General features: G+C 47.9%; 1 protein-coding gene across 6 annotated transcripts in view; it reads left to right on the forward strand.

Annotated features, from left to right (window-relative positions):
• The window catches only part of LOC137417443 (uncharacterized), a 72,070-nt gene that overhangs the window by 12,142 nt on the left and 32,741 nt on the right, over positions 1-27,187 (forward strand). For 4 of the 6 annotated variants that reach the window (XM_078782027.1, XM_068103347.2, XM_068103351.2 and 1 more), the window contains 3 exons: positions 4,193-4,322; positions 4,598-4,729; positions 7,141-7,239. In XM_078782027.1, coding sequence (XP_078638153.1) covers positions 4,193-4,322; positions 4,598-4,729; positions 7,141-7,239 — 361 coding nt within the window. The remainder of the gene's footprint in view (positions 1-4,192; positions 4,323-4,597; positions 4,730-7,140; positions 7,240-27,187) is intronic. The other 2 variants (XM_068103348.2, XM_068103349.2) reach the window with 2 other exon arrangements.

A 27,187-nucleotide genomic window follows, 5' to 3' on the forward strand; every position in this document is an offset into this window, starting at 1 on the left:
CCACTCAGTTCCCGAAACTTCTTCCATGCACATCTCATTCTAGCAACCGTTGCCGAGTCTGATCCACCTTCTCCATTCAGCATGTCTACGAGGTAGCAAAATGTTATCACACCTTCCAGCTTCACGCCGTCTCCAAGATCCAACTCAACATTTCCTCCATCTGCAGCTACCTCTGTGCACACCTTACATTTGAATGTAGCTGCCACACTGGTTAATGACCCTCTCAGACCACTACATTTTTGATGAACCCACTCAGCACACATTGTACATTGAATGGAGTTCACTCCGACACCCTTCCTGCACACAGCACAGGGCCACTTCCCAGTTCTTTCCACCTCAACACATGCTTTACCACTTGCCATCACCTTCGTCTTTCCGATATTCACCTTCAGACCTTTTGTCTCCATACATTCCTTCCACTTGTTCATCTTTTCCTTCAGTCCATCCATACTTTCCGCAATCAACACCAGATCATCTGCATACAACAACTCCCACGGCAAACCCTCCTTTGCGTTCTGAGCCAGCACCTCCATCACAGCTACAAATAGTAGTGGACCTAGTACCGACCCCTGGTGCACTCCCACCTTCACCTCAAACTCACCACTGTTCCCGTCCTTCGTCCTTACAGCTGTGCGCGCTCTTTTGTACATTGCCATCACTACTCTGATCAACCACTCCTCCACTCCTAACTTCCTCATTGCCCATGTCAATACTTTGCATGGAACCCTATCGAATGCTTTCTCCAGATCAACAAACCCAAGAAATAACTTCTTCCTCTTCTCCATGTACTTCTCCTGCAACTGCCTCACAATGAAAAGCGCATCTGTCGTTCCTCTTCCTGGCATAAATCCAAACTGCATGTCGTCGATCTTCACTTTCTTCCTTATCCTCCTCTCCAACACCCTTTCCAATACCTTCATTCCATGCTCCTATAACTTTATCGCTCGGTACGAGCCACACTCCAGAGGGTCACCTTTCCCCTTGTATAGAGGGACGAGGGTACTCAGTTCCCAATCCACTGGAATGCGGCCTTCTTTCACCGCCAGAATACAGATCTCTGTCATTCTCTTCACACCCCAACTTCCTGCTGCCTTCAACATATCTCCCACAACTCCCGTCGGCCCTCCCGCTTTTCTACTCTTCATTGCTTTTATCGCTTCCTCAACTTCCTTCTCAGTTATCTTCTCTGCCAGTCCTAACACTGGGTTACTCTCTATGTTGCCATCCCATTCATTCTCTGTATTATTATGGGAATATGCAATGCGTTTCGGAAGACCTCCGCCGAACCCCTGAGACTGGCTCACTGAACCCCTGGGATTCTGTCGAACCCAGGTTAAGAACCACGGCCCTAGAGTGTTGATTTCCGATTTTGCCAGTGACGTCACATTATGAACTCGCTCACCTTTATCCAAATGTGGTTTACATAGAGAACCGTGCATTTTGAGCTTGGATTCCGATACTGATTCCTCCATCATTAGCAACTCTGAAGGTTCTTTGTATGTTGGAACTGGTCAATAGGATTGAGAATAAACTATTGGAGACAAAATTAGTGATGGATTCGCTTTCGGGGGAATTGTGGAGTCTTTTCCTATCAAGCGTTGTGCGAGCAATTCAGACGAAGATAATGTTGGTGAAGAATGTGTTGTGTTATGAGTAAAGATGAAAACGCCATTTTTATGTTCATTACAGATTGGTGGGTTTTCTTTTTCCATTTAATTAATGATTTAGCAGGGATTTTATATTTAATTGATAAATCAGTTGTATTACTCCAGAAGAAACATGGCATGGACACAGCACGGACACGGCACGGACACGGCACGGACACGGCACGGACACGGCACGGACACTGCACGGACACGGCACGGACACGGCACGGACACTGCACGGACACTGCACGGACACTGCACGGACACTGCACGGACACTGCACGGACACTGCACGGACACTGCACGGACACAGAAAAGACACTGCCTCGGCACATTTGGACACTGCCGACCAAATGGGTGATGAATGCTTTGTAAGCTACAGGATTGTCCAGTTTCATACTTTTCCGGGATGCCATTTCTGTCTGTGGTTGTGTGGTATCTGTGTGTCATGTTGTTGCCATGCTGTGTCATGTCATGTTGATGTCCCACCCCAGTGGAGGAGGATTTGTGTGGGGGAGGGGGGGTGTGGGGGGGATGGTGGAGATGGTGGAGCGGAGGTGTGAGGTGGTTGTGGGTATTGTTACGGATTCGTCACTTCCGTTGTTGTGGTTTTCATCCACTGCAAACATTTTTGATTCCATGTATTATTATTGTTGTCGTTTGAGGGAAATATAAATTATTATTGTCAAAAGGTAAAAGTTAATGTTTTAAATGAAACGGGAACCGGACGACGACGAAGAGGAAGAGGAGAAAAAGAGGGCGGAGCGAGTGGAGTCGGACAAGAAGCATAGTTGCTTTACGGTCTGGAGCGAACATTGGCGAGCAAGAGTCACGAGTGAACTTTGGGTTTCCCAGGAAAGGGATTCCTGCGACAGAGTTGTTATCGCTGTGACAGATTAACCTGCGTGACAGGTTTTGTGATTGATTCCGAAGAGAATCATCGAAGGGCCGTTACGTCTCGAGAACGGGCCGTCGGCCATTTTAACTCGCGCGCTTTGCGCGGCTAGCAAGGTTTCTTTGCTTTGTCAGCCGTTTTCACCGCTTTCAGACGTATCCGGTGTGTGTGTGTGCAACGTGGCTTTTGAAGATTAATTTGCGGTTCGCCGACTGTGAGCCGTGGAACGTCCATACCCGAGGGTGTGATTTCCCCGTTGCCTGGAGGGCGGCTTTGGATTTCCCAGTCGCCTTGAGGGCGCCTTTGCACAGCTTTGGCAGCAGGACTGTAACTGCCAACCCAACGGGATTCTGGTCTCGATTGGACATCGTTCTGACGATCGCTGGAGCGGATCGACTTTGGCTTGAAGCCGGAATCATCTTTGGCTTGAAGCCGGGAATTAGAGACATTGGGAATCTTCTTCTTTTCGCTCACTTGGAGCACAGTGAGTTATATTGTACGAACCTGATGGTACCATCATAGGAAATATATATTGGTTGTACAATTGATTACTATTGTTGTTGTACTGTTATTCTTGTGTGATCTTAATACAATACTGGTTTGTTTGTAACAATTGGTGTGGCTTCACCATTGATCTTTGACATACAGAATAACACATTTTTTCTGCCGTGACTGCTCTCGGGGCTCGGAGGTTCACCGTGACCAGGGGGTTGGGGAGGAGCACGTAACAGTATTGTTAGCTGGGGTGACGGTTGATGGTGGATCGTGGAGTGGGGAATGATGCTGGATGGTCTTGCAGTTTTGAGCGATGTCTCTTTCGTTTGCTTAATTGTGAGGGTGGCATCCTCTCAATCATGGAGGACAACCACTATCAATATCCATCTCTGTTTTTTTTCATAACATTTTCGTGGTCTCTAAAATGTTCTGAGCACAAAAGCAAACATTTTGTCGGCCGGATCCACGCTCCGGTATTTCGGACAAACATTGTCTATTTTCTGGCAAAACTTGGGTGTTTCAGCCATTGGTGTAGCAAGAAACCATCTCGCTTTGTATTACCGCAACCACCAAGCTGGCAAATTTGTAGAAATTCGAAAATTATTTGCCGTTTGAGTTAAATAGTACCACGATGTAATCTGAAAACAAAACGGAAGTGTCTGTTGACTTCATTGTTTGACGTCATGGCTAAACGTGAAGAAGAATATTTCGACTTTTAATTGCAAAATTACCCCCATTATAAATCGGAAATTGGAAAAAAGACATCATATCGAATTTGGGATAGATTTGCGACTAGGGGGTCTGAGCATTTGGGTTCCCCTTTAACATTTGCTAAACTGTTCCCAGTCCAAAAACCTCCGCTTCCACAAAAAACATCTCAAATTTTTTACCTCTGTGTTTGTGGATGAGACGACTAGCTAAATGGCCTCTTCAAGCAATGGCTTGCATTACAAAAGGCAATACATGCTTGAGCAATGCTACACATGTCTCTTTGGCAATGTCGAAATGGCAGATAAATGGGTCAGAATTGGATCTGCCAAGATTGAACTGTGCACAAGATTGGCTTGAAGGTCGGAAAACTATGAAAATTACCAATGGAGTTTCCCAATTACTTGCCATGTGAGAGTGCCATGCCTTTTTGTACTGGACTGTGCAGGTGCATTTGCGGTCATTTTCTCAGGAGGAGTTAGTTGTGTGGAGTCAACTCGACTCTCCACATCTGGTGCAGCTATTTGGTACCGTGCGGCTCTCATCCTCCATTTCACTGTTTATGCAGCTTGTGGAAGGTACTGCTCACCATCCTTTCAGTTCCACCTTTCTGTCTCCCATTCAGTCCACATTATTGATAATCTTAAGGCTTGGATTGTGTTTTTCATGGTTTTGTTTAACTTTGTTTCTTGTAGACTGCATGAGTCTAATAATTCAGTCGGTAAGCTTACTTCCCAAAAATCTTTGATCCAGATGCCATAGCTAATCCTTGTAGTGGATTAAGACATGAATACTGTATTGTAATTATGTTGTGGAAACTACAATCTTTATATGAGCCATGTCCTCGCTTTAGGTGGGACGTTGGAGGAGCTCATTAATGATAATGGGCAGCTGCCTGAAGATTTGGTGCTGCACTACACCTGCCAGATGCTGGAGGGTCTTGCGTACCTGCATCGGCAGAATATTGTGCATGGTGACATTAAAGGTAGTCAAGAGATACTTACGGCAAGTGGAGCACAGTTTGGAGGCTTGGTGCATGCACCTTGTGTGCAAATTTTATATCATACTGTATGTTATACAGGGGGGAGGGGGAGGGGCCAGAGGGGGAGGGGGAGGGGTCGGAGGGGGGAGGGGGGAGGGGGGACGGGAAGAGGGGGGGTGGGGAGGGTGGGAGGGGTGAGGGGGTGGGAGGGGGGAGGGGGGAGAGGGGGAGGGGGGACCCGGCAGAAGTACCCGGCATGGGAGGGGGGAGGGGAGGGGAGAAGAGGGGGGGGAGGGGAGAAGGGTGGGGGAGGGGAGGGGAGAAGGGGAGGGGGTAGGGTGGAGGGGGAAGGGAGGGGGAGGGGGGAGGAGGAGGGGAGGGGGTAGGGTGGAGGGGGAAGGGAGGGGGAGGGGGGAGGGGGAAAATGGAGGGGGAGGGGAGAAGGGGGGAGGGGGAGGGGAGAAGGGGAGGGGTAGGGTGGAGGGGGAAGGGAGGGGGGGCAGAGGGGGAGGGGGAAGGGGGAGGGAAGGGGATGGCCAGGCAACAATGACGTTGCAGTTCTCATGGTCGGAGAGCAGCACAACAATCGGACATAGTCCTGCATATTCGCAACAGCATGAAGCGGATTTTGGAGACTCACCAATCCTGTGACGCCCTCCAGTACCGGCGTTGCCGGGCGGGGGAAGGGAGACCCGTACATTCCCAACCCTCTCGACTCAAGCTCACTCGGACAAAAGCCTCGCACAAATTACACCGTGAAGGCCCAATGGTCATGTCTATGCCACAAATCACGGGCGCACTGAATTGAAAATATATAGAACGCTCATACTCCGTGAAAAGTGAAGCCGCCGTGTCGCCATCTTGGTCAGCACGACTCGACCAACTCGCTTCGCGGATCTCGTTTTGTGCAGCAATAAACTGCTCCAATCGGTTACGGAAGGGTTGTGGAAAGACGTTTCACAGCTGTTTCAAAGACATTTAATTCATATCGCACAAAATCGATACAAAACATGATCGCATAAAAGGTGAAAAAACGTGTGACGTGTGACGGGATGGAACATCACGTGATCGCTCTGAGCGAATCAGTCTGGCGGCGGGAATGGAACATCACGTGATCGCTCTGAGCGAATCAGCGAGCTGCTCTGGAACCGGCTGAGATTAGCGGGTACTTCGCTGAAATGCGCTGAGGTAAATATGAATAAAAAATATGGATCTCGTCAAATATGGTCTTGGCCATGTTCGTCCCAGGCTCAATGGCTATGTCTATGCCAAATATCAAGTACGTGAGCCTCTCCGTTTAGGAGTCTATCGGTAACATTACACACACACACACAAACTGTGTTTTATAGATATAGATGATGCAAAGATTAATTTATTAGATTTTAGCATCAAGAGGTTAGAGGTCATGTCAGGTAAAAATAATATCACTGTCGGGTTTGGAACTTAACCAATTACATGTACCATGATACATGTGTTCAGATTAGATATTGAGGTCAAATGGTCTTGAGGCTTTCGGTCAAAGTTAGAGTAAGCAAAGACGTAATGTGGGCGTAGGCATATCGGCCAAATCGCAATGTCAAATCATGTTGATTTTTTTTAAAAATAATTTGTTGAACTATGGAGTCCTGCTTTCATCTGTGGCCTGGTACTCCCACTTCACCCTGCCTTTTGTGGATGCTTTAATATCGTGTGGAGTGCTGTGTTTTGTCATGCGTCGAGTGCTGTGCTTTGTCTTGCGTCGAGTGCTGTGCTTTGTCTTGCGTCGTGTGCTGTACTTTGTCTTGCGGTCGAGTGCTGTGCTTTGTCTTGCGTCGAGTGCTGTACTTTGTCTTGCGGTCGAGTGCTGTGCTTGGTCTTGCGGTCGAGTGCTGTGCTTGGTCTTGCTTCGAGTGCTGTGCTTTGTCATGTGGCGTGTGCTGTGCTTTGTCATGTGGCGTGTGCTGTGCTTTGTTTTGCGTCGAGTGCTGTACTTTGTCTTGCGTCGAGTGCTGTGCTTTGTCATGTGGCGTGTGCTGTGCTTTTCTTAGTACCCCAGATCTCGTTTTTCACTCGATAATCAATTTTATTTTGCCTTTGCCATATCATAATTCAGTTTCTTGAGTGGTAAACATAAATGAAGTTGCTGATTGTCAATTTTATTTTAAATTGCTATTTAAATGTGTCTTATCAAGGTTTCATCATAAAGCTTACAAATCTTTCACAAAGTTGCACTTTGCAGTCTTTATAATTAAGATGTTTTTTATTGTGATAAACTCAATCATCACGAGACTAGTTTTCTCGGAATTGACCCTTTTCTGATGTGTGAATGTAATAAGCATCTCAAGGTTGTGTAGTATGAATTAGAGCAACTTGCGAAGAGCTTTTTCTATATTACACCCACGATGTATTTGCTTACTTGCCATACCCATGTGCAGCGGCAAACATGCTCACCTCCGCTGATGGGCAGCGCATCTGGATTTGTGACTTTGGCCTGTCTCAGCGACTTCTGCCTGGCTCAAAAATCTATCCCTCAGGTGAGCTGAGTTTGTCCTCCACCTCGCTTTGCTTTATTACACGTTTGCCTCTTCATGTCTTTTTCTCCACACGACCATTATCACTACAATCCTAGTATGTATGCTTGCTGTGTTAATAAATACAAAGACCTTCATTGTAACAGTTATCGACCCACATCCAACCACCCTCGAAGTACAACTTTCCTGCTTCCTGCGTCTTGCCTGATGTTGCCTCGCTCCACTGCTTCCTTGCATTTAATTCTGTAAGTGCTACCACTTTGTAGTAAAACCTCTGATAGCAAGGTAACAACAACAAAGAAAACATACCACCTCATACCAAAATTTCCCTCATACCACCTCGGCATGTATCCTGTCTGTGTACACAAGGCCTTGTATTCACGAGATGGACAAACGGTATACAGTGCATTCAGAAAGTATTCAGACCCCTTCACTGTTTTCAAATTTTGTTATGTTGCAGCCTTATGCTGAAATCGTTTAAATTCATTTTTTCCCTCATCAATCTACACTCAATACCCCATAATGACAAAGAGAAAACAGGATTTTAGAAAGTTTTGCAAATTTATTAAAAAGAAAAAGCTGAAATATCACATTGACATAAGTATTCAGACCCTTTGCTATGACACTTGAAATTTAGCTCGGGTGCCTCCCATTTCTCTTGATCATCTTTGAGATGTTTCTACACCTTGATTGGAGTCCACCTGTGGTAAATTCAATTGATGGGACATGATTTGGAAAGGCGCACACCTGTCTATATAAGGTCTCACAGCTGACAATGCATATCAGAGCAAAAACCAAGCCATGAGGTCGAAGGAACTGCCTGCAGAGCTCAGAGACAGGATTGTGTCGAGGCACAGATCTGGAGAAGCCTACAAAAAAAAATCTCTGCTGCATTGAAGGTTCCCAAGAGCACAGTGGCCTCAATAATTCTTAAATTTGAAGAAGTTTAGAACAACCAGGACTCTTCCTAGAGCTGGCTGCCCGGCCAAACTGAGCAATCGGGGGAGAAGGGCCTTGGTAAGAGATGTGACCAAGATAGTGCAGTATGATATGTCATGAAAACAGCTCCGGTAGGATTTTTGTGCTAAAATTGATTTTCTTGCTTTATCTGATTGATTTGGGGTCAAATTATAGAAAAATGATGGGGTACAAATTTTCCGACCCCTGTACCCCCTTCTTGGGGGTCACTTTCCAAACTTGGGGCACATGAACTGACCCCACCCCTATCTTCGATAATAATGAACCGATTTTCACAATCTCAGTGTCATTTTAGGGGTTTTAGATGATACCGAGTCCATTTAGCACACTGTCAAAGTTATTATAAGTGATTTTCTGCCCCGCTCCCCTTGATGAGGGGGGTGTGGGGGGTTCCATATTTCATGGATTTCAGTCCACGATCATGTCTTAGTGGCCATCAGTATTACTATTGAAACCTATGACTTACAGAACAGATTATTCTTCGTCATGTAGGCCTACATCATTCTTGATCGCATTTCCACAGTCAGTGCCATAGCATTTACAGAGAGGAGTGCAAGGAAGTCCATTCTTGCAGCAACTGCACCGCCCTTTGCATCCCGATTTACATCCCCATTTGGTCAGCTCTATCACAGCTCAAGGGGCGGGTAGGATGAGACACCTCATGGGAACATAAAGTCCTGAACCTTCCTTTTTCCTCCAGCCATTTTGTTCAATAGGAAGCAGAGTCGGACAGTTGATAGAGTACGACTTGTCACGCATGGCAATGTAATTTGCACGTGTGATATGGGGTAGTAAGGCAGCACGAGTAGAAGGCAACATCTCTCCTTCCAAGTTTTTCGAACGAAACAGCTTCCACTTCAGCGCTGGAAGGATTTTGGGACCTGTCGAGCAGTACACACTGCAGACAAACTGCTCCAAACCTTTAACCTGTGGTGACAGTTCACCATTGACCAGCTCCGTCGGGATAGGACCTTCACCAAGCTCTCGGAAGCAGTTGATGGCATCGTCATTTTCGTCAAGCTTCATATAGGCACCAACCCAGGTCTTCTTGGTGATACCCACAAACTTCCCACCCCAATCAGCGCCAGAGAAATTGTGGAGTCCAATGAGTCCTTGACATTTCCGATGTCCAATCACTTGCACTCGTTCCACCACATCAATTTCTCGGTACTTCGCGCCCTTGCCAGGTAAAAACTTGAGACGAGTTTGAGGTCCAAGGCGACCACAAGAGACCTGGTCGAGGAGAAGCATAAGAACATCGGTGTCAGGTGACCAAACATGTATGTCCCTCCAAGGGCTATCAGCTAAAGAAGCCAGGACTTGATTAGGAATCAGTGTGTCCACCTCTTCGTGTGCATGTTCTTCTTCGAAATCATGGCCCTTGATCTTCATGCCATACACAACCACCAGCTTGAAGGTACTGTTCCTGGAGTAGTGTTTCAGCAAACCCTTGGCCAACATAGATGTCAAGCTACTCTTGGTCCTTGAGGCAGACAGAAGCTCCTTCAATGACATGGTGAGCTTCATTTCTGGATGAATGTCGTATTCTGTGGACGTCACTGCTCTCTTCTGGCATGTCTTGTTCTTTAGAGACTGGTCAAAATAACGGTCAAACACAACTCTACCCTCATCATAGCCAACCATCATCCCTTTGATTCGTTTGATGAATGTCTCCAACAGGTCCGAAATGTTCTGCATTGTTGGCGTTTTCTGCATTCATTGAAGCACAGCCATGACATCCACAATGAGAACTCGGGTAACTCGGGATGGACGATCCGCCATTGCTACATCAGGCAGAGGGGCAGATTGAAGTTCCGTCGTTGCTCCTTCGACCGCATGCATCAGACTGGCCTTGTCTGTCAGAATATAGAGAGATCCATCAACAGGGAATAGGGAGCGTGGCACCACTGACATTTCGTAATCGCCGATCGTCTCCTCTAGTTTTGGTACCAGCTCAGGTCGGCTTCCTTGGATTATGAGAAATCTGCCGAGCAGTTCACGTTCCTCGCGTAACTTGACCACCTTGTCACCCACACAAACGTTTGTTTTTTCCATTCAATTGGAAAAGGTCTTTAGCTTTAGCTTCTTCATGCAGTCCCAAACAGAGAGTGTGGATGTGGGCAGCAATCTGGTATGAACGAACTCTTCAATGCGCTTCTGACCCTTCTCTGGAAAGTGCTGAAGATCATCCTTTGCTTGTTCGGTTACAAGAGCTGATGAAACGAGGCTTTTCAACGGAGACTTTGCTGTGGAAGGATTCCCTGCACAATGCAACTCGATGCATTGACAAAGTTTCAGGGCGTTTTCACTTGACCTCACAGCAACGTGTCCCGAGAGCTGGTAGTGTTCACTTCGCTCAGACGACTTGGTGGATTGAGGGAAGCTGCTCAAGTACTGCTTCACAATGTGAGCGAGATGAGGTGTGGTGGTAACAAGTCAGTCCAGTGGCGCTTCATCTTAACTCAATCCAACCATCCCACCATGGCGCTTCAACTCCTTGATCTCCTGCTCGAGGGTCTGGTCGGTGAATAAGTGAGTGAAGGGAACCTCTGATTTTGCAACAACAAAGTCTTCAGACTTAATTGCGTTCCATGTAGTGGGGTCATCCTGTTCTAGGGCATTCATTTGTCCAAGATGGACGGGCATTAGGCGAGCGATGTTCTTCTTGCTTTGGCCGGCTTATGATGTGGTTCGCTAGGCCTATGTCGATACGGATCATGTGACAGTTTTTATACATCAAATTTAAGACTGTAAACAGCTTTACATTGTATTCTCATTTGCTACCAATCAAGGAGCTAAAATATACCTGGCTTTATCCAAAAATATTCATTGATACACCACAGGGTTTATTTCTGGGCAGTCTTGAAATGCATGATTGACACACCCAAGGTCATGAATGTGAAATGCGCATGTTTGATGTTTCTTATCTCCTAAAATTAAGAGTACCTCACCTGTCTGTATGCAGCTGCCACCTGTTGGTCAAAGACAGAACTGAAATAACTTACAAAACTTACATTAATTAAGATTGTGAAAATCAGTTCTTTATTGGCGGAGTTAGGGGCCGTGTCAGTTTTGGGGCCCTTGACAGAAAGGGATTACCCAGCTGAAGGGGGGGGGGGGGGGTTAAGGGGTCACAAATATAATTCCAATGACTATGACTGTGCTAATTGAAATCGGTATCATCTAAAACCCATAAAATGACACAAATTATATGAAAATCGGTTCATTATTAGCAGAGATAGGCACATGATCAATTCGGGGGTTTTCGGAATGGAAATGGACCACCCATAGGGGTAGTGTTGGAGCGTATGTCACTATATTGGGGCCCGTGGGCATTTTGTGAACATTTTGTTTTCTTTGTTGGGATTTGTTATTTAGACCTAGCTGAATAATTTAAAATAGGGCGCCAATTTTTTAATGCATATTTTCGACCATTTTTATGCAAATTAAAGATTACGTCATAATACCTATTGTATAGGACCATATGCTCCTGTTATTGTTCTTGAACACTTCATAGTTTTAAACATTTTAATGTTTCCTTTTGGTAGTTGTTATTTAGAATACGTTTAGCCACTAAAAAATAGTAATCGAAAGCAAATTGCCTAATTTTAACCCTTTGTATGCAAATTTGCATTTGATGTAATAAAACCCATTGGACAAGTTCATACATTAGCGTCAATTGTTCTTTGAGTATTTAAACGTTTCAATAATTTTTTGGGTTTAAAGAGTACATTTTGCTTCTATCGAAGATAGAACAAATACTTTGATTATGCAAATTACGTTTGGGATAGGAATGTACATTTGAACAATCTACTAGTTTGTACCCATACCTGCGTTTATAAGTTAAATGTGGAGATCTCCATCGTTGCTCTCGTCTTCATCGCCAGCATTCCTCAATAGTTCGTTTCTGTTCTCACAGTTTTTTTCACAAGCGATGCAGGTATCTGTACATTTCAGATTATGTTTCTTGCAAGAACAACTCAAGGTGACGCAGTTTCCTTTGCATCCGCATCTCACAAGCTCCAACACTGCCTTAGGCGCTGGCAAAAGTTTAGTTGGAACTGGGAGAAGTCTATCACCATCTAGGCACCATCCATGAGAGGTTGGGTCAGGAAGACTTGGACGTGGGTTACGACATTGTTTCCACACCAATGCAACATAGTTAGCTCTGTTAATCGTTTCTATTATAGCGGCCTTTGTTGGGGGTAGTTTTTCATCAGTATACTGTCTCTTGCTGAAGAGATACCAGCGCATGTCTTTCACTGAAGAAATTGGTGTTCCAGGCACATCGAGCTGACATATGTAACGTTCGAGTAGGCTGATGTCATCTTCCTGGAGATTCTGCGCATTTCCGAGATTACCCAGTGCCTGTACTATACTATCATCGGCCTTCTGCAGTGCATTCCACCATGATATTTTGGATCTCCCGCAGAATGTTCCTGTTTGATCGCACCCACTAAGGGCATGGAATCCCGGAAGTGCTGAAGCCTGCCCTTCTCCTAGAGCATTGTATATTAGTCCTAGATTGATGACTCGTCGCTTACTACCGGTTCCAACAATCATAGTTGTGTCATCACATAAGTCTGGGTAGCACCATAAGGCTAGAACTAACACGTTCGTGTCTGGACTTTGGATGCAAATCGACGTGGCACCTCTCTGGGTTGCATCAAGTGCATGGAGCAGCATCCGTGTATCTGCCTCCTCTTGAGTGCTGTGTAGGTTATCCACTGTGAGCTTATTGGACCTGCATTCATCTTTCAGGGTTGTAACATATATCATGTCAGATTGTTGATGACGCTTGAGGATGTGAGATGCCAAGTAATGAGCCAGGTTCTGTTTGCAGTCCTGATTGCTGCGAAGCTGCTGCAGTGTGACCTTTTCAATAACAGCATCGTCGGATATGTTGTAGGCAATACTTCTGCGGTTTCCTTGACGAGCCTTGCGTGTCCTTTCCTTGAGCGAATTTTCCACGTCACAGCGGTCAAACACAATATGAACCTCATCAACGTCATTGCTCTTATGTTCCAGGACATGCAAAAAATGTTCAGCAAGATCAAGGGCTGTTCTCACCCAAGTGGGCTTTCCCATAGATTGAACTATAGCCATGGCATCGATGATTGTAACTCGATTAAACGTGTGCTGCTCGTAGGCCTGGATGTCAGGTTGTTGGTTTGGAGGTAGACCTTCCAAAATTGTCATAAGTTTGCTTTTGGCATTACATGATCGCAGGTTTCCATCTAGTGTGAAGAGTGAGCGAGGAGACACGGCAAACTCAAATTCACCTATGCTTTGCCTCAGGTCAATTTCAGGTCGGGACAATATCACCACCAGGAAACGTGCAAAAAGTGCTCTGTCATCCTTCATGGCTGAGACACTGGCAGTTGCACTACTCTTCTTGGCCTTTCTAGCAACTGTCCACGTCTATAGGTTTACTTTCTTCATTGGGCTCCAAATATTGATCGTTCTGTCAACAAGCCGCTCTCTAACGAACTTCAGAAATAACTCTTGCCCGATGATATCTGCTCGCGTCAACGCTTCTTTGACTCGCGAATCTGGCATGATTGCTTTGGTGATAATGTTTACAAGCTCCTCTTCTGCTACCAGGAAAGGGTTATTGACCTTCATTACCTCTCTTAGCTTCTCAATGTTGTGCTCATAGTGTTCTAAGGAAGCATCTGATAAATCATGGTGGTGAGTTGAACTTTGTCCACTGACTCCAACCAGATTCCCAGCTTCTTTGGCCAGATGACTTAGCTCATGGGCGATTAAGAACCATCTTGCCAAGAAGAGCAGATGGCTTCTGAGTTAGTCCTTTGAGCCCACCAAATATCTTCATGAGCCTGTTAACCTGTTCAATAGCATGGTCAGGGCCAATTGCACAAAACGGGATTTCGCTCTTGTAGAGCTCACAGTAGTAATGGTTTGCTTGGGCGTGCCTTTTATTTTTTAATTGTTCAATAGTCTTGAGATACCTGAAAGAAAGCATAAAGATTGACATCACATTTTAGGTATTGCATTTGAGTCATAGACAGTTACAACATTAGAAACATGAGTTGTTTTTGTAGTGATCTAACAATAATAAAGGGCTATTCAGATTTGTTAATTGTTGTGACGAAAGACCAATTCACTTATAATTATATAATAGTAATAACAGTACAAAATAAAAATCTGAGGCAAGTTTGATACATTTTCACTCGTATTAGGAGCGAAATAACTGAATACATACCATTGTCAAATTTTGGGGGCATGCCAGGGCACAGTATTTTTTCAGGCACAGTACCCTTATAGACCTACAATAAGCAGAAAAATCCACAAGTATCAGCTGTTCAAATGATGAACAAGAAATTCTCACATTCTCACATCCACACGCGACTCTTCCCATACTCACAAAATGCGGCGCTCCAATGCCTCCCATACACTCCACACATTTCGTCACCGCACTCTCCCGTGCACACAACCCAGGCACGCTCACACACTCCGTTACACACCTCTCTCACACACACCCTGGCGCACTGTCCTCCGTTACGTACTCTGTAACACTCGTGGGTGTGCACACTTGCATCCACCCACTCAGCGCACACCTACCCACGGGTGTGCAATCTCCTGTCGCACACCCAATCACATGCTCTGGTGTGCATCCCCGCACACTCTCCACAACCATCTCACTCTCTGTGTCACACTCACTCCCACTTTCACACTCTTTAACACACTCACTCTTCGGCGCACACTTTTTTCTCACTCGCGCGCCATTTCCTTTTACACAGCGCACCATGGACCTCCTACGAGCGCCCGGGTGACGCCGGGATCCCAAGCGCGCGAAAAATCCTTTCACGCCAAACCTTTTCGCGCCATATACAGCCCGGCTTACCTTCGGGATCCTTTTCTCCTCATGCACCTGCAAACTTTTATTGGAATTAGGCAGCATGACATCATGATGTGAACACAGACTTTGTACATACTCCATCTCTTCCTCCAATTCATGTACTAACTCTGCCGTCTTTTCCACCCCAATTTCCATTATAATTATGTATTTTTCTTTATTCAGCTCGACGAACGCTGGTGCGCATAAAATAAAATTTTCTAATTCAGCGGCCGCCGGCTTCTCTATACCCCGAGTCGCGATTTCTACCCCGGTCCACATAACCATGCCTTGCTTGGCCTCGCTTAACCCATGCTCCTCAAGCCGCGCTACCCCGTCGCATACCGATGTGCCTTTCCCGCTTGACCTGCGGTCTCTGTCCTTCCCCAATGCTCTTATTTCACACCTGGCTTCCTCTCTCGCTAACCCCTCGTTTATTTCTTGGGCCTGGCCATTCACGTCCTCCAATTGGCTCCCTAATTTGCTTTCTAATCCTCCCAATTTGTTTTCTAATTGCTCCCCCATTCTATTTTCCAAATTACTTAACCCATCTCTCAATCCCCCAATTTGGTTTCCCACATCGTTTCTCAATCCCCCGATTTGGTTTTCCATATTACTCAACCCGTCTCTCAATCCCCCCATTTGGTTCCCCAATTTATTCATTTCCCTGCTAGATTTGTCAGCTATATCTTTTCCATATACCCCATCATTTGCGCCATAAATAATTGGAATTCCCCCTGGCCCCGTGGGCTCGGCACCCTCCGCCATGTGCGAGGCGCCGCCATTTTGTGCGCCTGCAACCCCCACTGCCGCACCTTCTTCAATTTCCTCCTACATTCCTCCCAATTGTCTCACTTCTTCCCGGGGGTCCTGGGTTGACTCTAACCCTTCCTCATCTACCCCCACCGGCATCCGATCGCCTTGGCTATCCATGGCACGATTTAAAATTTAGGTGTTAAATAAAATTTCGGCCGCTCGTAATTTTGACCAAATTTATCCAAAATATAAAAAATTTGGTTCGGGTCCAAATCCCACTCCCCGACACCAATTGTTACGGCCAATAGCACAATTGGTGTCCAAAATTTGGTCTAAAAAATGTATTCCCAGGTTCCAAATCCCAACTCCTGACTACCAATTGTTACGGATCTCAAACGTCGGCTCTCCCCTTATCAAGGGGGGGGGGGGGGGGGATTAATCCCCTTGTCCTTTTATCTGGCCGACGCGAGTCCTGGAAGTTATACGCTCCTTCCGCTCCTTCCGGTCGGTATTAGGGAGGGTTATTGGTCAACTTAGTCCTAATACCTAATTACCAACAACGACCGCGAAGCAGGAAAATAACTCCGGCCCGAACCACGGCATTAGTGGACACGCCGAGCGAAGCGAGCCGCGATTCGGGCCGTTAACAAGGACTAAACCCGATTATGGCGGTTCCGATCGTGCCACGTTTACCCAATGGAGAAAAGACTGATGCGATCGGATGGAGAGGAAACCAAGAAAATAGGAAGAACAAAGCAATTTATTAACAATTTACAGAAAGAAGAGGAAACGCAAGAAATGTACAGGCTAGGAAGAGGAAGAAGAAGCACACAGGGCAGCCTTAAACAGTCTTACTCTATTCCCCAGACAAACGGGCCCGTCTCAGACACTCACACGGGGATTGTAGATGGTAGGGTGGAACAGGTTGAGGGTCCGGCAATGGCGTCCACCTTGTCCGGTCCCCGACTCGTACCGTGCAGCAGATGGAAAACGGCAGCAGCTCTCCACGTGGCGTTGGCGCGGGCGGACAATTATACAGGGAAAGGTCGGTAAGGTGGTGGTTATACAAAGCGCCTTTCACACAAGTCCTTTTGCAATCAATGCTCAATGGCAGTCAATTCCTTTCTCCAGCACGAGTCCTGTGAATTGCGCTCTCTCTCCATCACGAGTCCTCATGAATTGCGCTCTCTCTCAATAAGTTCTGGACAGTCCTGTGAAAGGGCTTTGCGTTCGCGCTTTTATAACTCAAGCAGCGATCGCTCCGCGAGCCCAAAAGCCACGCCTATCAGGCGATCTTACCTCAGCCCTTGTTGGCTGGTCATCGCTTACCGGCCACGCCCTGATGGTGGGTTGACGTGGCCACACCTTCTTCTTGGCGTTCCGCCCCCTTTTCCCAGGCCTCACCTCGTGGCTTATGGCGGCGTTTGGGCGAGCTCAAGCTCAAGGGCAGCGAAGGCTGCTGGTTTGGGCGGAAGCCCAGTGAGGTTGCATACGCCGCTGGCCCTAAAGGGCGAGGGCGATGGCTAGCGCTTAATGGCGTCGCTTGGAGAGGGCGGCTGGCAAAATGAATGGATGGTGACCTACTCCTTATTTGATTGACACAATGCAGATTCACCTATTGGAAACATGGCCTTATCTATACACATACTAATGAAATAACTGATGTCCTATGGTGACCTACGTGTTGCTTGTGGCCTACCTATGGGGTGCAACCTTTAACCCTTTAATGATGTCATATTTACAAGTGTGGGTTCTCAAAACCGCAACTATATATATATATATATATATATATATATATATATATATATATATTGTAGATATGAGAATTTTTTTTTTTTTTGTTGTTGTAGCGTAAATTGTTGTTAAAATATCGCCCTCCTTACTCCAGTGTTGTATAAAGGTCAAAGGGCGTTCCCGTAGTTAGTTCCATAAAGCATACATGAAGGACACCATAATACCCCTGTTCAGTAGTTTATTTCCTTATTATGTGTATTAGGGTAAGGCCTTGTCTTCCATTAAGATGACACTCCATTGCACCAGGTGAAATAAGAGTAGATTCCGTTCACATTCCCTTATAGTCAATTGCCAACTACAATTGCCGCCATTAAGCATGTGCTCAGCTCGGGGAAGAAGGGCGTGCCCGCCCATCATCATCAAGGGTGGAGTCAGAGGGCCTGTGCCCACCAATCAGGGCCGAAGCGAGCTCACCGAGGGGCGTGTCCTGAAGGCCGGCGGCTTGATCGCCTGAGGCGCTATAAAAGCGCGCGCGCAAGAACCGAGTGTGTGGTTGGACCAAGCGAAAGACGTGCAAAGAGAGGTGCGTCAGAGAGTTGGCAGTACACAAGCAAGCATTGAGAGAAAGAGTCCTAAGAGCAAGCAAGAGGAGTACCACGAGCAGTACCAGCAGCTTTAAACTCCACCAAGCAGCGTTGGCTCCACCAGGCAGCTTTAACTCGACCGGCGGAGCTCGTCCCGCGGCAGCTCGCACGACCGCAGCTTGGGCGTTGACGGCGGTGCCGACCGTGGCCGCAGAGGAATGGAGCTGCCGCTCCCGGCCCGACCGTGACCCAGTTCCAGTGGACCTTCCTCTCCCTCCAGCCATCCACCTCCTGCCATTCCTATCATCATTCCCCGCGTGAGTCTGTCTTTGTTTGTTCTGTCCCTGGGTAATAATTAAGCCTGTATAGTTAAGCTAAGTTTCACTGTGTCGCCTTGCCTCTTCTGTAAATTATTTTATTTTCTTTCCTTCTCCTTGGTTACTTTGAGCGTGTAAATAGTAGGAATAAATTTAGTAGCATTTCAAACCTTTTTGTCTTCTTCTTCTTCTTCACATCCGTGTCGCCTTTGTCTTTTCCCTATTGAATACCTGTGACGCGATTCAGCCAACGTTCGGGAATCGGGTTAGTCGGGGTGACTGTTAGGGCCGCGGTGCCATCCGCTCGGCAAACCAACATCTTATCCGCGGTCCGTAACAATTGTTGTCGGGAGCGGGATCGGACCCGAAGCGCGCTTAACGTGCTCAAAATTACGAGCTGCCGAAATTTGTTTTGTTTTAAAAAACCCGAATTTTGAAATCGCGCCATGGCTAGTCAAGGCTATCGGATGCCTGTGGGGGAACTAGGAGAGGGGTTAGGAGTAACCCAGGATCAGAGGGAGGAGAACAATGAGGAGGTGGTTGAGGAGGTTTCAGGCACGCAAAATGGCGCTTTCGCGCACGTGGTTGAAGGGACGCAAAATGGCGCCTCGCACATGTGCAGCGGGTGCGGCCGCCGTAGCCAAGTGGGAGGGATGACCCAAATGCAGGCCCTCATGGAGCAATTTATGGCACAAATGCAGGCGTCCCTGAACCTGCAAAGGGACGAAGCGAGGGCTGATAGTGAGCGATTGGGGGGCGAAATGGGGGGCAAAATTGGAGAAATGGGGGAGCGGCTAGAAGCTAAATTTGAGGGGTTAGACAATAATTTTAAGGGGTTAGACAATAATTTAAAGGGGTTGGACAGTAAATTTGAGGGGTTAGACAACGGGATAAAAGAGATGAAGAATGGGTTAACGGGGGTGGAAAATATAATGGCTGCCCAGGAGAATCAGATAGAGGGGGTGAAAAATGGGTTAAGGGGGTTAGAACACACAATGGACGACAAATTGCTGGAAGTAGGGGAGCAATCCGCCCGGGAAATCAAACGGATGGGGAACCAGATAGAGGAGGTGAAAATCGGGTTAGAAGGTAAATTGGATGCTCAGAGGGATGAATTGGGACAGATGAGGGTGGCATCTACAAAAGAGATGGAAGAGATGGAGGAGATGAAGGAGGAGATACGACGAGGTGTAAGCGAGGAGGTCTCGGGGGTACGCGAGGAGGTAAAGCGAGGTGAGAAGCGTATGGAGAAAGAGGTGAGGAATAATACGGCTAGGTTACAGGGGGGCATAGAGGGTCTGACGAGGGGAGTAGAACAGCTGACAGTGGGACAAAAGGAACTCGTGGAACAAGTGGAAAAGAACACTGCAAAAATCGGGGGGTTAAAAGCGACACAAAAAGACATCAAGCACGAATTAATAGCGACACAGAAGGAATGTCAGATGGTACATGAGGGGTTGACGAAGAGGTTGGAAGAGGTGACAGAAGTAATGGAGACGAAGGACAGAGAGGTGAGGACGCACATAGAAACGGTTAAAGTGGCGTTGGAGGAAGAGATAGAGGGGGCGCACCGGGAGATGAAGGAGGTAAAGGAAAAATTAGAGGAGGCGGAAGAAGGGGTGAGTGAAATTAAGAAGAGACGGAGGGAAACTAAAAAGGAGATAAGGGAGGAAGTGATGGAGTATGTGCAAGGTCTGTGTTCAAATAATGATGGTGTGCTCGCTAACCAAATAAAGAGTTTGCAGGTGGTGAAGGAGGTGCGGAGACGAGGTGCCAAGGTGAGTGGCGATATATTCGGAAATGTATATGATGTGAGGGGAGCTTCAGTCGGCTTGGGGGTTGATTTGGATCCGGGTGTTCATGAGAGGCCGTTGGTGAAGTGTGCGACAGGTACGGAGTGCGAAAGAGGAGGTGTGCGAGAATGTCCGACTCTGGGGCGTGTGAGGAAAAAGTGCGCGCCGAGGAGTGAGTGTGCTGTCGAGAGTGAGTTGGTAGTAGCGCGTGTGCGAGGGGGCACATGGAAGCGCGGAGTGGGGAGTGTTACAGAGGATGTAACGAGAGAGTGTGCGCAAGAGGATGCGCGAGAAAGGTGTGTAACGGACGGGTGCATGAGGAAAGAGTGCGCTGTCAAGAGTAAGGGAGAATGCACACCTGTGGTGAGTGTTACGGAGGGTGTAACGGGAGAGTGTGCGCGAGAAAGGTGTGTAACGGACGGGTGCATGAGTACAGAGTGCGCTGTCAAAAGTAAGGGTGAGTGCGCGACCGAGTGTGGAGGTGAGAGAAGTGAGAGTGACACGGAGCGTGAGTTGGTTGTGGCAGGTGAGAGAGGATGTACACCTGGAATGGAAGGATGCACACCTGGAATGGTAGAGCGCATATGGGAATGCACGCTGGAGTTGGTAGTGAGGCACGTGGTTGGGTGTGCAAGTGAGAACACACCTGTGGTTGTCACAGAGGAGGTGACCGAGGAGGGGGGCGCGAAGAGGTGTGTTGGTGAGGTGTGGGAACGACGAGTGTGTGCAAAGGTGTGCGGTGGTCAGGTGTGTGACCAAGTCTGTGAGCGAAAGAACAGGTGCAATGACAAAGAGCATGGAGACAGCTGGATGTATGAGCAAGGAACGGGCTGCGGGGTGTAAGCATGCGAATGGAGCATCGACGCTAACCGGGTTAGCGGTTAGAGCGACGTATAGCCGAATCGGGCCTTCGGTGCGCGCCGGGCAGCTTTGCGTGCTGCGGGGATCCACGGCGGTTTCGAAAGAACCGCCGTGCGAGATCCATGCCGGGCCGCGCTTTGAACGGCCGCGTCCGTGCTCCACTAGGCGGAGTGGGCAGCCCGATAGGAAGGGTCGTCATGGCGATCCCCTTGTGTTGAGGCGTTCCGGCAGGGCGAGATCGGGCCATTGGACGGCTCTGTGCCGAGATGGTGCGTGTGACCTCGGCCCGGGTAAACCTCCTTCCCTTCACCGAGTGTCGGATGCATCCAGCCGCCGGCACCAAACCACCCGAATCCATTGCTCGGCTTTGCAAAGCCGAGTTTTAATGATGTGACGACGCACCGAGAGGCTCTAGTGAGTAGACGTGTGATGAGGATAGTGTTTTGGACCCGAAATTGAAAAGCAAAATTTGATGATTGGCAAAGGATTGGCAGAGTGATGATTGGCAGAGGATTGGTAGTGATTGGCAATTTTTTGATTGGCTGAAATTTGATGTGCAAAATTGGTAGTGGAAGATACCCGATGTGGTGGGATGGCAACTCTGCCATCTCTCACAGCGGGGGCAAAGGAGCACTAGTTATGGGGTTTATGGCAGTGAAAACTAGCCCGGGAGGGTTAGGATATAATGATAGGGATCTAGAGAAGATGACAATAGGTAACGTTAAGATTAGGTAGTGACAATGATACCTGTAGTGGGGACGCAGGTAGATTAGTGTGGATGATAATGACGTGGTATGTGCTTAGTTTAAAGGGGAGACGGGGAGCACTAAGTTAGCAGGGCAACAGGTAGATTAGATGATGCCGTGTGTATGGTTAAAAGGTGTGATTGCACAGGTGTGGAACTGGACAGGGGGATGGAGCAGTGTATGAGGGAGTGATGGTGATGTGTGTTGTGTTGACCAAATGGTCCAGGAAGGAAGGAGGGTGCAGGTGGCACCTGGTGTGATTGCACAGGTGTGCAACGACAGGTGTATGGAGAATGGTTGTGTGGAATAAATGGTATGGAGTATATGGAGTATTGGAATGGATGGTCGTGGAGTGAGTATGATGGAAACTGTGGAGTGGAGTGGATGGTGTGGAGGTGTGAATGGGGGAAGAGTGGACCCCCATCACGAATACCCAGGGAGGGTAGTGTAAGAGTTAGGTAGAGGGTACAGGTAAATTGAGGTTGGATATTGGCATCTGTGGTGCGTGGTGGAAGAATGGTGTAGTGATGGGTGCATTAGTGTCGTGGAAATGGCTGGGCGTGTAGCCTGTTATTGTGTGTGTGTAGTTGGTTTGGGCACTCCACCACTGTTAGGATGTCGGCCAGGTGAGGCCGCAGGTGGGCTCTGGGAGCCGGTAGAGTTGTTGTGGATGGGGCCCGAGGATCCGGAGGACGGACCCGGGTAGCCCAGTGCCAGAGGGCACCAAGGGGTGACAGAGCCAGGAGGGGCCTTCCCCAATTAGATAGGTTAGGGTGAGGAGCTAGGTAAGCTCGGGTGGCAACTACAGTTGTGGAGGTGTGCAGGTGGGTAGAGCTGCTGGGAGAGCTACATGACCCAGCCCGGAAATTGTGCAAGGGCACAGGGAGTTGCATCGGGGGAGTGAGACCCCAAATTGAGAAGCACCACAGTTTGGTCAATGGGAATTGGTTTTTAGAACCCATTGTGTAAGTTGGCCAATGGATTGGCAGGGAAAGACCCCGGGTAGTGTAAAGTGTGTTAAAGTCATTTAGAAGATAGTTAGGATTGAAGTCTCCTTGCACCATCTACATCCACTCACCTGAGGTGACGTAACTCCACACCATGCCATGTTTTATTATTTTTATTGTGCAGATGTTTGGAATGTGAGACGCATCGTGACGTGGGTGTGACATTGTGCTGATGTTCCATCTCTCCCTCCTTATGAGGATTGATGATGAATTGGGTGATGGCAAATTTTGGATAGAGGGATTGTGAAGACGAATTTGGTGTGGGGGAAAATATGGGGAAGACGTGACATTAGCGACGAATTTGTAAATGTGTAGATTTTGTAAATATGGGGTAAGGGCAAGGGTAGAGTAGGTGACAGGGGGGGTGACGTACGGTAGGGACGAGCTTTCTCACTTCGCTCTCCGTACGCACTTCGCCTTGCATTGCCTTGTTTGATGTGTACCCTTGTGACCTTACCCCTCGCTCATCTGTCTTTTCCCCCTTTTGTCTCCCACATGAGGACCTGTGCGCCACTGGGTGCGTGCGTGAGTCGGCCATTGTGCGGCCAAACCTCTCACAACCACAGCTGTCTGCATCGATGCACCACCTTATGGACCACATGTCTGTGGCCGAGCACCATTTATGGACCCCATGGGTTGGGGCAAGGCCCCTCTGCTGGAACCGGCCATGAGGGCCCGAGATCTTGCTGGCGGACCTTGGCCACAGGGCACCGATGCCCCACAGGTGAACCACTAGTCGGCCCTGTGGGCCATAAATAAATAAAAATGGACATGTTGGGTGCAAGTTTTATTGCAAATAGGCCGCCAGCAAAGAAGATGACAACATCTGGAAGATAGTAATAGCCAGCAGAGGGAGGCGAAGAGCAAGAGACCACCAGCAGGGTTAGGGGTTGTTGTTTTTATTTTGATGAACAGTGATGACCGTGCACCGATTGGTGCTTGAGGGTGCGTTGGTGCGTTTTGGGTGCTTTCATGGTGCGTCGATGCAGAGCAGACTGTCTCCCCCCCCCCAGAAAGAACAATCACAGGTCCTGGGTTAGTTTTGTAAATAAAGTAACGTCATTGTAAATAATGCTCCCCACCATCAATGTATAGTTTGAAGACCATTCCGCAATTCGGTTAGCTGTGGGCGTGAGTCTGTTAGGTAGGGTGCAATGGAGCAGCGGGACATATTTATTTATGTTTTAAAACTGTCGCACTCAGGGTCAGGTTAAATGTAGAGGGAACTACACCTACGTGCCACACTAAAAGTTAAAGTTATAGGCCGGGACGTGCCTAGGAGGAGGAGGGTGCAGTGTTGTGGATATGAGAATGTTTTTTTTTTGTTGTTGTTGCAGTGTAAATTGTTGTTAAAATATCGCCCTCCTTACTCCAGTGTTGTATAAAGGTCAAAGGGCGTTCCCGTAGTTAGTTCCATAAAGCATACATGAAGGACACCATAATACCCCTGTTCAGTAGTTTATTTCCTTATTATGTGTATTAGGATAAGGCCTTGTCTTCCATTAAGATGACACTCCATTGCACCAGGTGAATTAAGAGTAGATTCCGTTCACATTCCCTTATAGTCAATTGCCAACTACAATTGCCGCCATTAAGCATGTGCTCAGCTCGGGGAAGAAGGGCGTGCCCGCCCATCGTCATCAAGGGTGGAGTCAGAGGGCCTGTGCCCACCAATCAGGGCCGAAGCGAGCTCACCGAGGGGTGTGTCCTGAAGGCCGGCGGCTTGATCGCCTGAGGCGCTATAAAAGCGCGCACGCAAGAACCGAGTGTGTGGTTGGACCAAGGGAAAGACGTGCAAAGAGAGGTGCGTCAGAGAGTTGGCAGTACACAAGCAAGCATTGAGAGAATGAGTCCTGAGAGCAAGCAAGAGGAGTACCACGAGCAGTACCAGCAGCTTTAAACTCCACCAAGCAGCGTTGGCTCCACCAGGCAGCTTTAACTCGACCGGCGGAGCTCGTCCCGCGGCAGCTCGCACGACCGCAGCTTGGGCGTTGACGGCGGTGCCGACCGTGGCCGCGGAGGAATGGAGCTGCCGCTCCCGGCCCGACCGTGACCCAGTTCCAGTGGACCTTCCTCTCCCTCCAGCCATCCACCTCCTGCCATTCCTATCATCATTCCCCGCGTGAGTCTGTCTTTGTTTGTTCTGTCCCTGGGTAATAATTAAGCCTGTATAGTTAAGCTAAGTTTCGCTGTGTCGCCTTGCCTCTTCTGTAAATTATTTTATTATCTTTCCTTCTCCTTGGTTACTTTGAGCGTGTAAATAGTAGGAATAAATTTAGTATCATTTCAAACCTTTTTGTCTTCTTCTTCTTCTTCTGCACATCCGTGTCGCCTTTGTCTTTTCCCTATTGAATACCTGTGGCGCGATTCGGCCAACGTTCGGGAATCGGGTTAGTCGGGGTGACTGTTAGGGCCGCGGTGCCATCCGCTCGGCAAACCAACATCTTATCCGCGGTCCGTAACAATATATATATATATATATATATATATATATATATATATATATATGTATATATATATATATACTGTATATATATATACTGTATATATATATATACTGTATATATATATATATTATATATATATATATTGTTACAGATACGACTTTGATGGTATGGTGGGCCGAGCGGGATGGCCGCCGTATCCGTACAAGTTACCCCGATTGCACCCGGGGTTGACTAATCGCGCTATGCTGGCTCAATAAGAAAAAGAAGACACCCGGCTGGATTATAATGACACAATACGACACCAGGGGTTCAGTTCTCAAGTATATTCGTACGGAAAAAGGTTAGATTACAACTACAAGAGGGACAGCATAGGAAGACAGGCACTTAGACACACTCTTATATTAACCCTAGACAGACCACAGATAAACGGGACAACGCTGACTCACACGGGATTTGATGGCAAGGAAAGCGGCAGTCGATGGCTCAGGTGCACCTGGCTCAGGGACAGAATCACGTACGGTGGTGTCCAGCAGATGCGGGGAGGTCGCTCAGCGCTCGTGGGTCGCGACTTTGGTGGAGATGCCGGGGAGGTCGCTCAGCGCTCGGGAGGGTGGCGTCTTGTCCTTCCAAGCTCGGGGCGCATCTGACGTCACGTCCGGCGCGGGGCCGCGTATATCCGGCGGGGAGTGACACGCCCTCGGCTCGTTAGCGCCGCCCCAGATGGCATCGGCCCATGGCTTCTCATTGGGTGCGGGGGTTACCGGCTCCGCCCTTGACGAGGGGCCGACAGGGAGCCCCTTCGTGGTAACCCCGTGGAGCGCGTGGTCAATGGCGGCTAACCGAGCCGGAAGGAGGACGCCCACTCCCCATGCCGTCACCGCGCCGCCCCCCTCTTTTGTTGTTGTTGTTGTAGTTGGCGCTTCTTCATGGGGAAGAGATGCGGAGAGGTATGGGGAGGTCCTAAACTTCCTAACAGGTGCCATATAATCACATTCTGGTGCAACGAAGAGTCATAATTAATGGAAACAAGTCCTTAACTGACATAGATTAAGAATAACTAGCAAGATGTCCTATAATTGTCTACGTGTGGTGCGGGGGGACCTGGGCACGACATTTAATGGGGGGATGAAGGGGAAGATCGGCTCTAATGGGTGTTGTTTACAGACAATGGGACTAGGGAATGGGGTAAGGGAGAGTTGGGGAGTATCGGAGAAAATAGGGGAATATTTACAAGCGGATATGGAGGCCAAATTCCATATTCGCAACATTGCACCCTTCTCTACCCTCGGGGCGTCCCGACCCGATAAATTTTTACCTACTTTAGTGTGGCACGCAATGTAGTTCCCTCTACTATTAACTCTACCCTGAGTGCGACAGTTTTACTGATATTCACAAATGAGTAAATATGTCCCCCTGCGACGTTGCACCCTTCTCCTCACAGAAACACACCCACAGGATAACCGAATCCGGAAAGAATTCTCAAACTAAACATACAGCCGGTAGGGAGCATTATTTACAAGACTACGCTGCTATTTACACTACGATCCAGGACCTGTTTTTGGAGGAACACATGCAGATGTTATGCATAGAGAGAGCGCGCTTGCCAACATCGATACACCAACCCACGAGTGCTCTGTGGCCGACGGCCTTTAATAACGTGCAGAGCACCCTTCCCGAGCATCAAAAGCACCACCCCACCACCAATCGGTGCAGTCACCATTGTTCATTGGAATAAAAATAACTTCAACAACCCCTAACCCTGCAGGTGTCTCTTGCTCTTCTTGTGGTGCACTTGGTGGTGTTAACTATTAGTGGTTCACCTGTATGGCATAGGTGCCACGTTGATCCATAGGTCCATCCCCGGGTGGT

This window comes from Myxine glutinosa, chromosome 7 (genome assembly GCF_964187855.1).
Source record: "Myxine glutinosa chromosome 7, kmMyxGlut1.1, whole genome shotgun sequence".
Taxonomy (NCBI): domain Eukaryota; kingdom Metazoa; phylum Chordata; class Myxini; order Myxiniformes; family Myxinidae; genus Myxine; species Myxine glutinosa.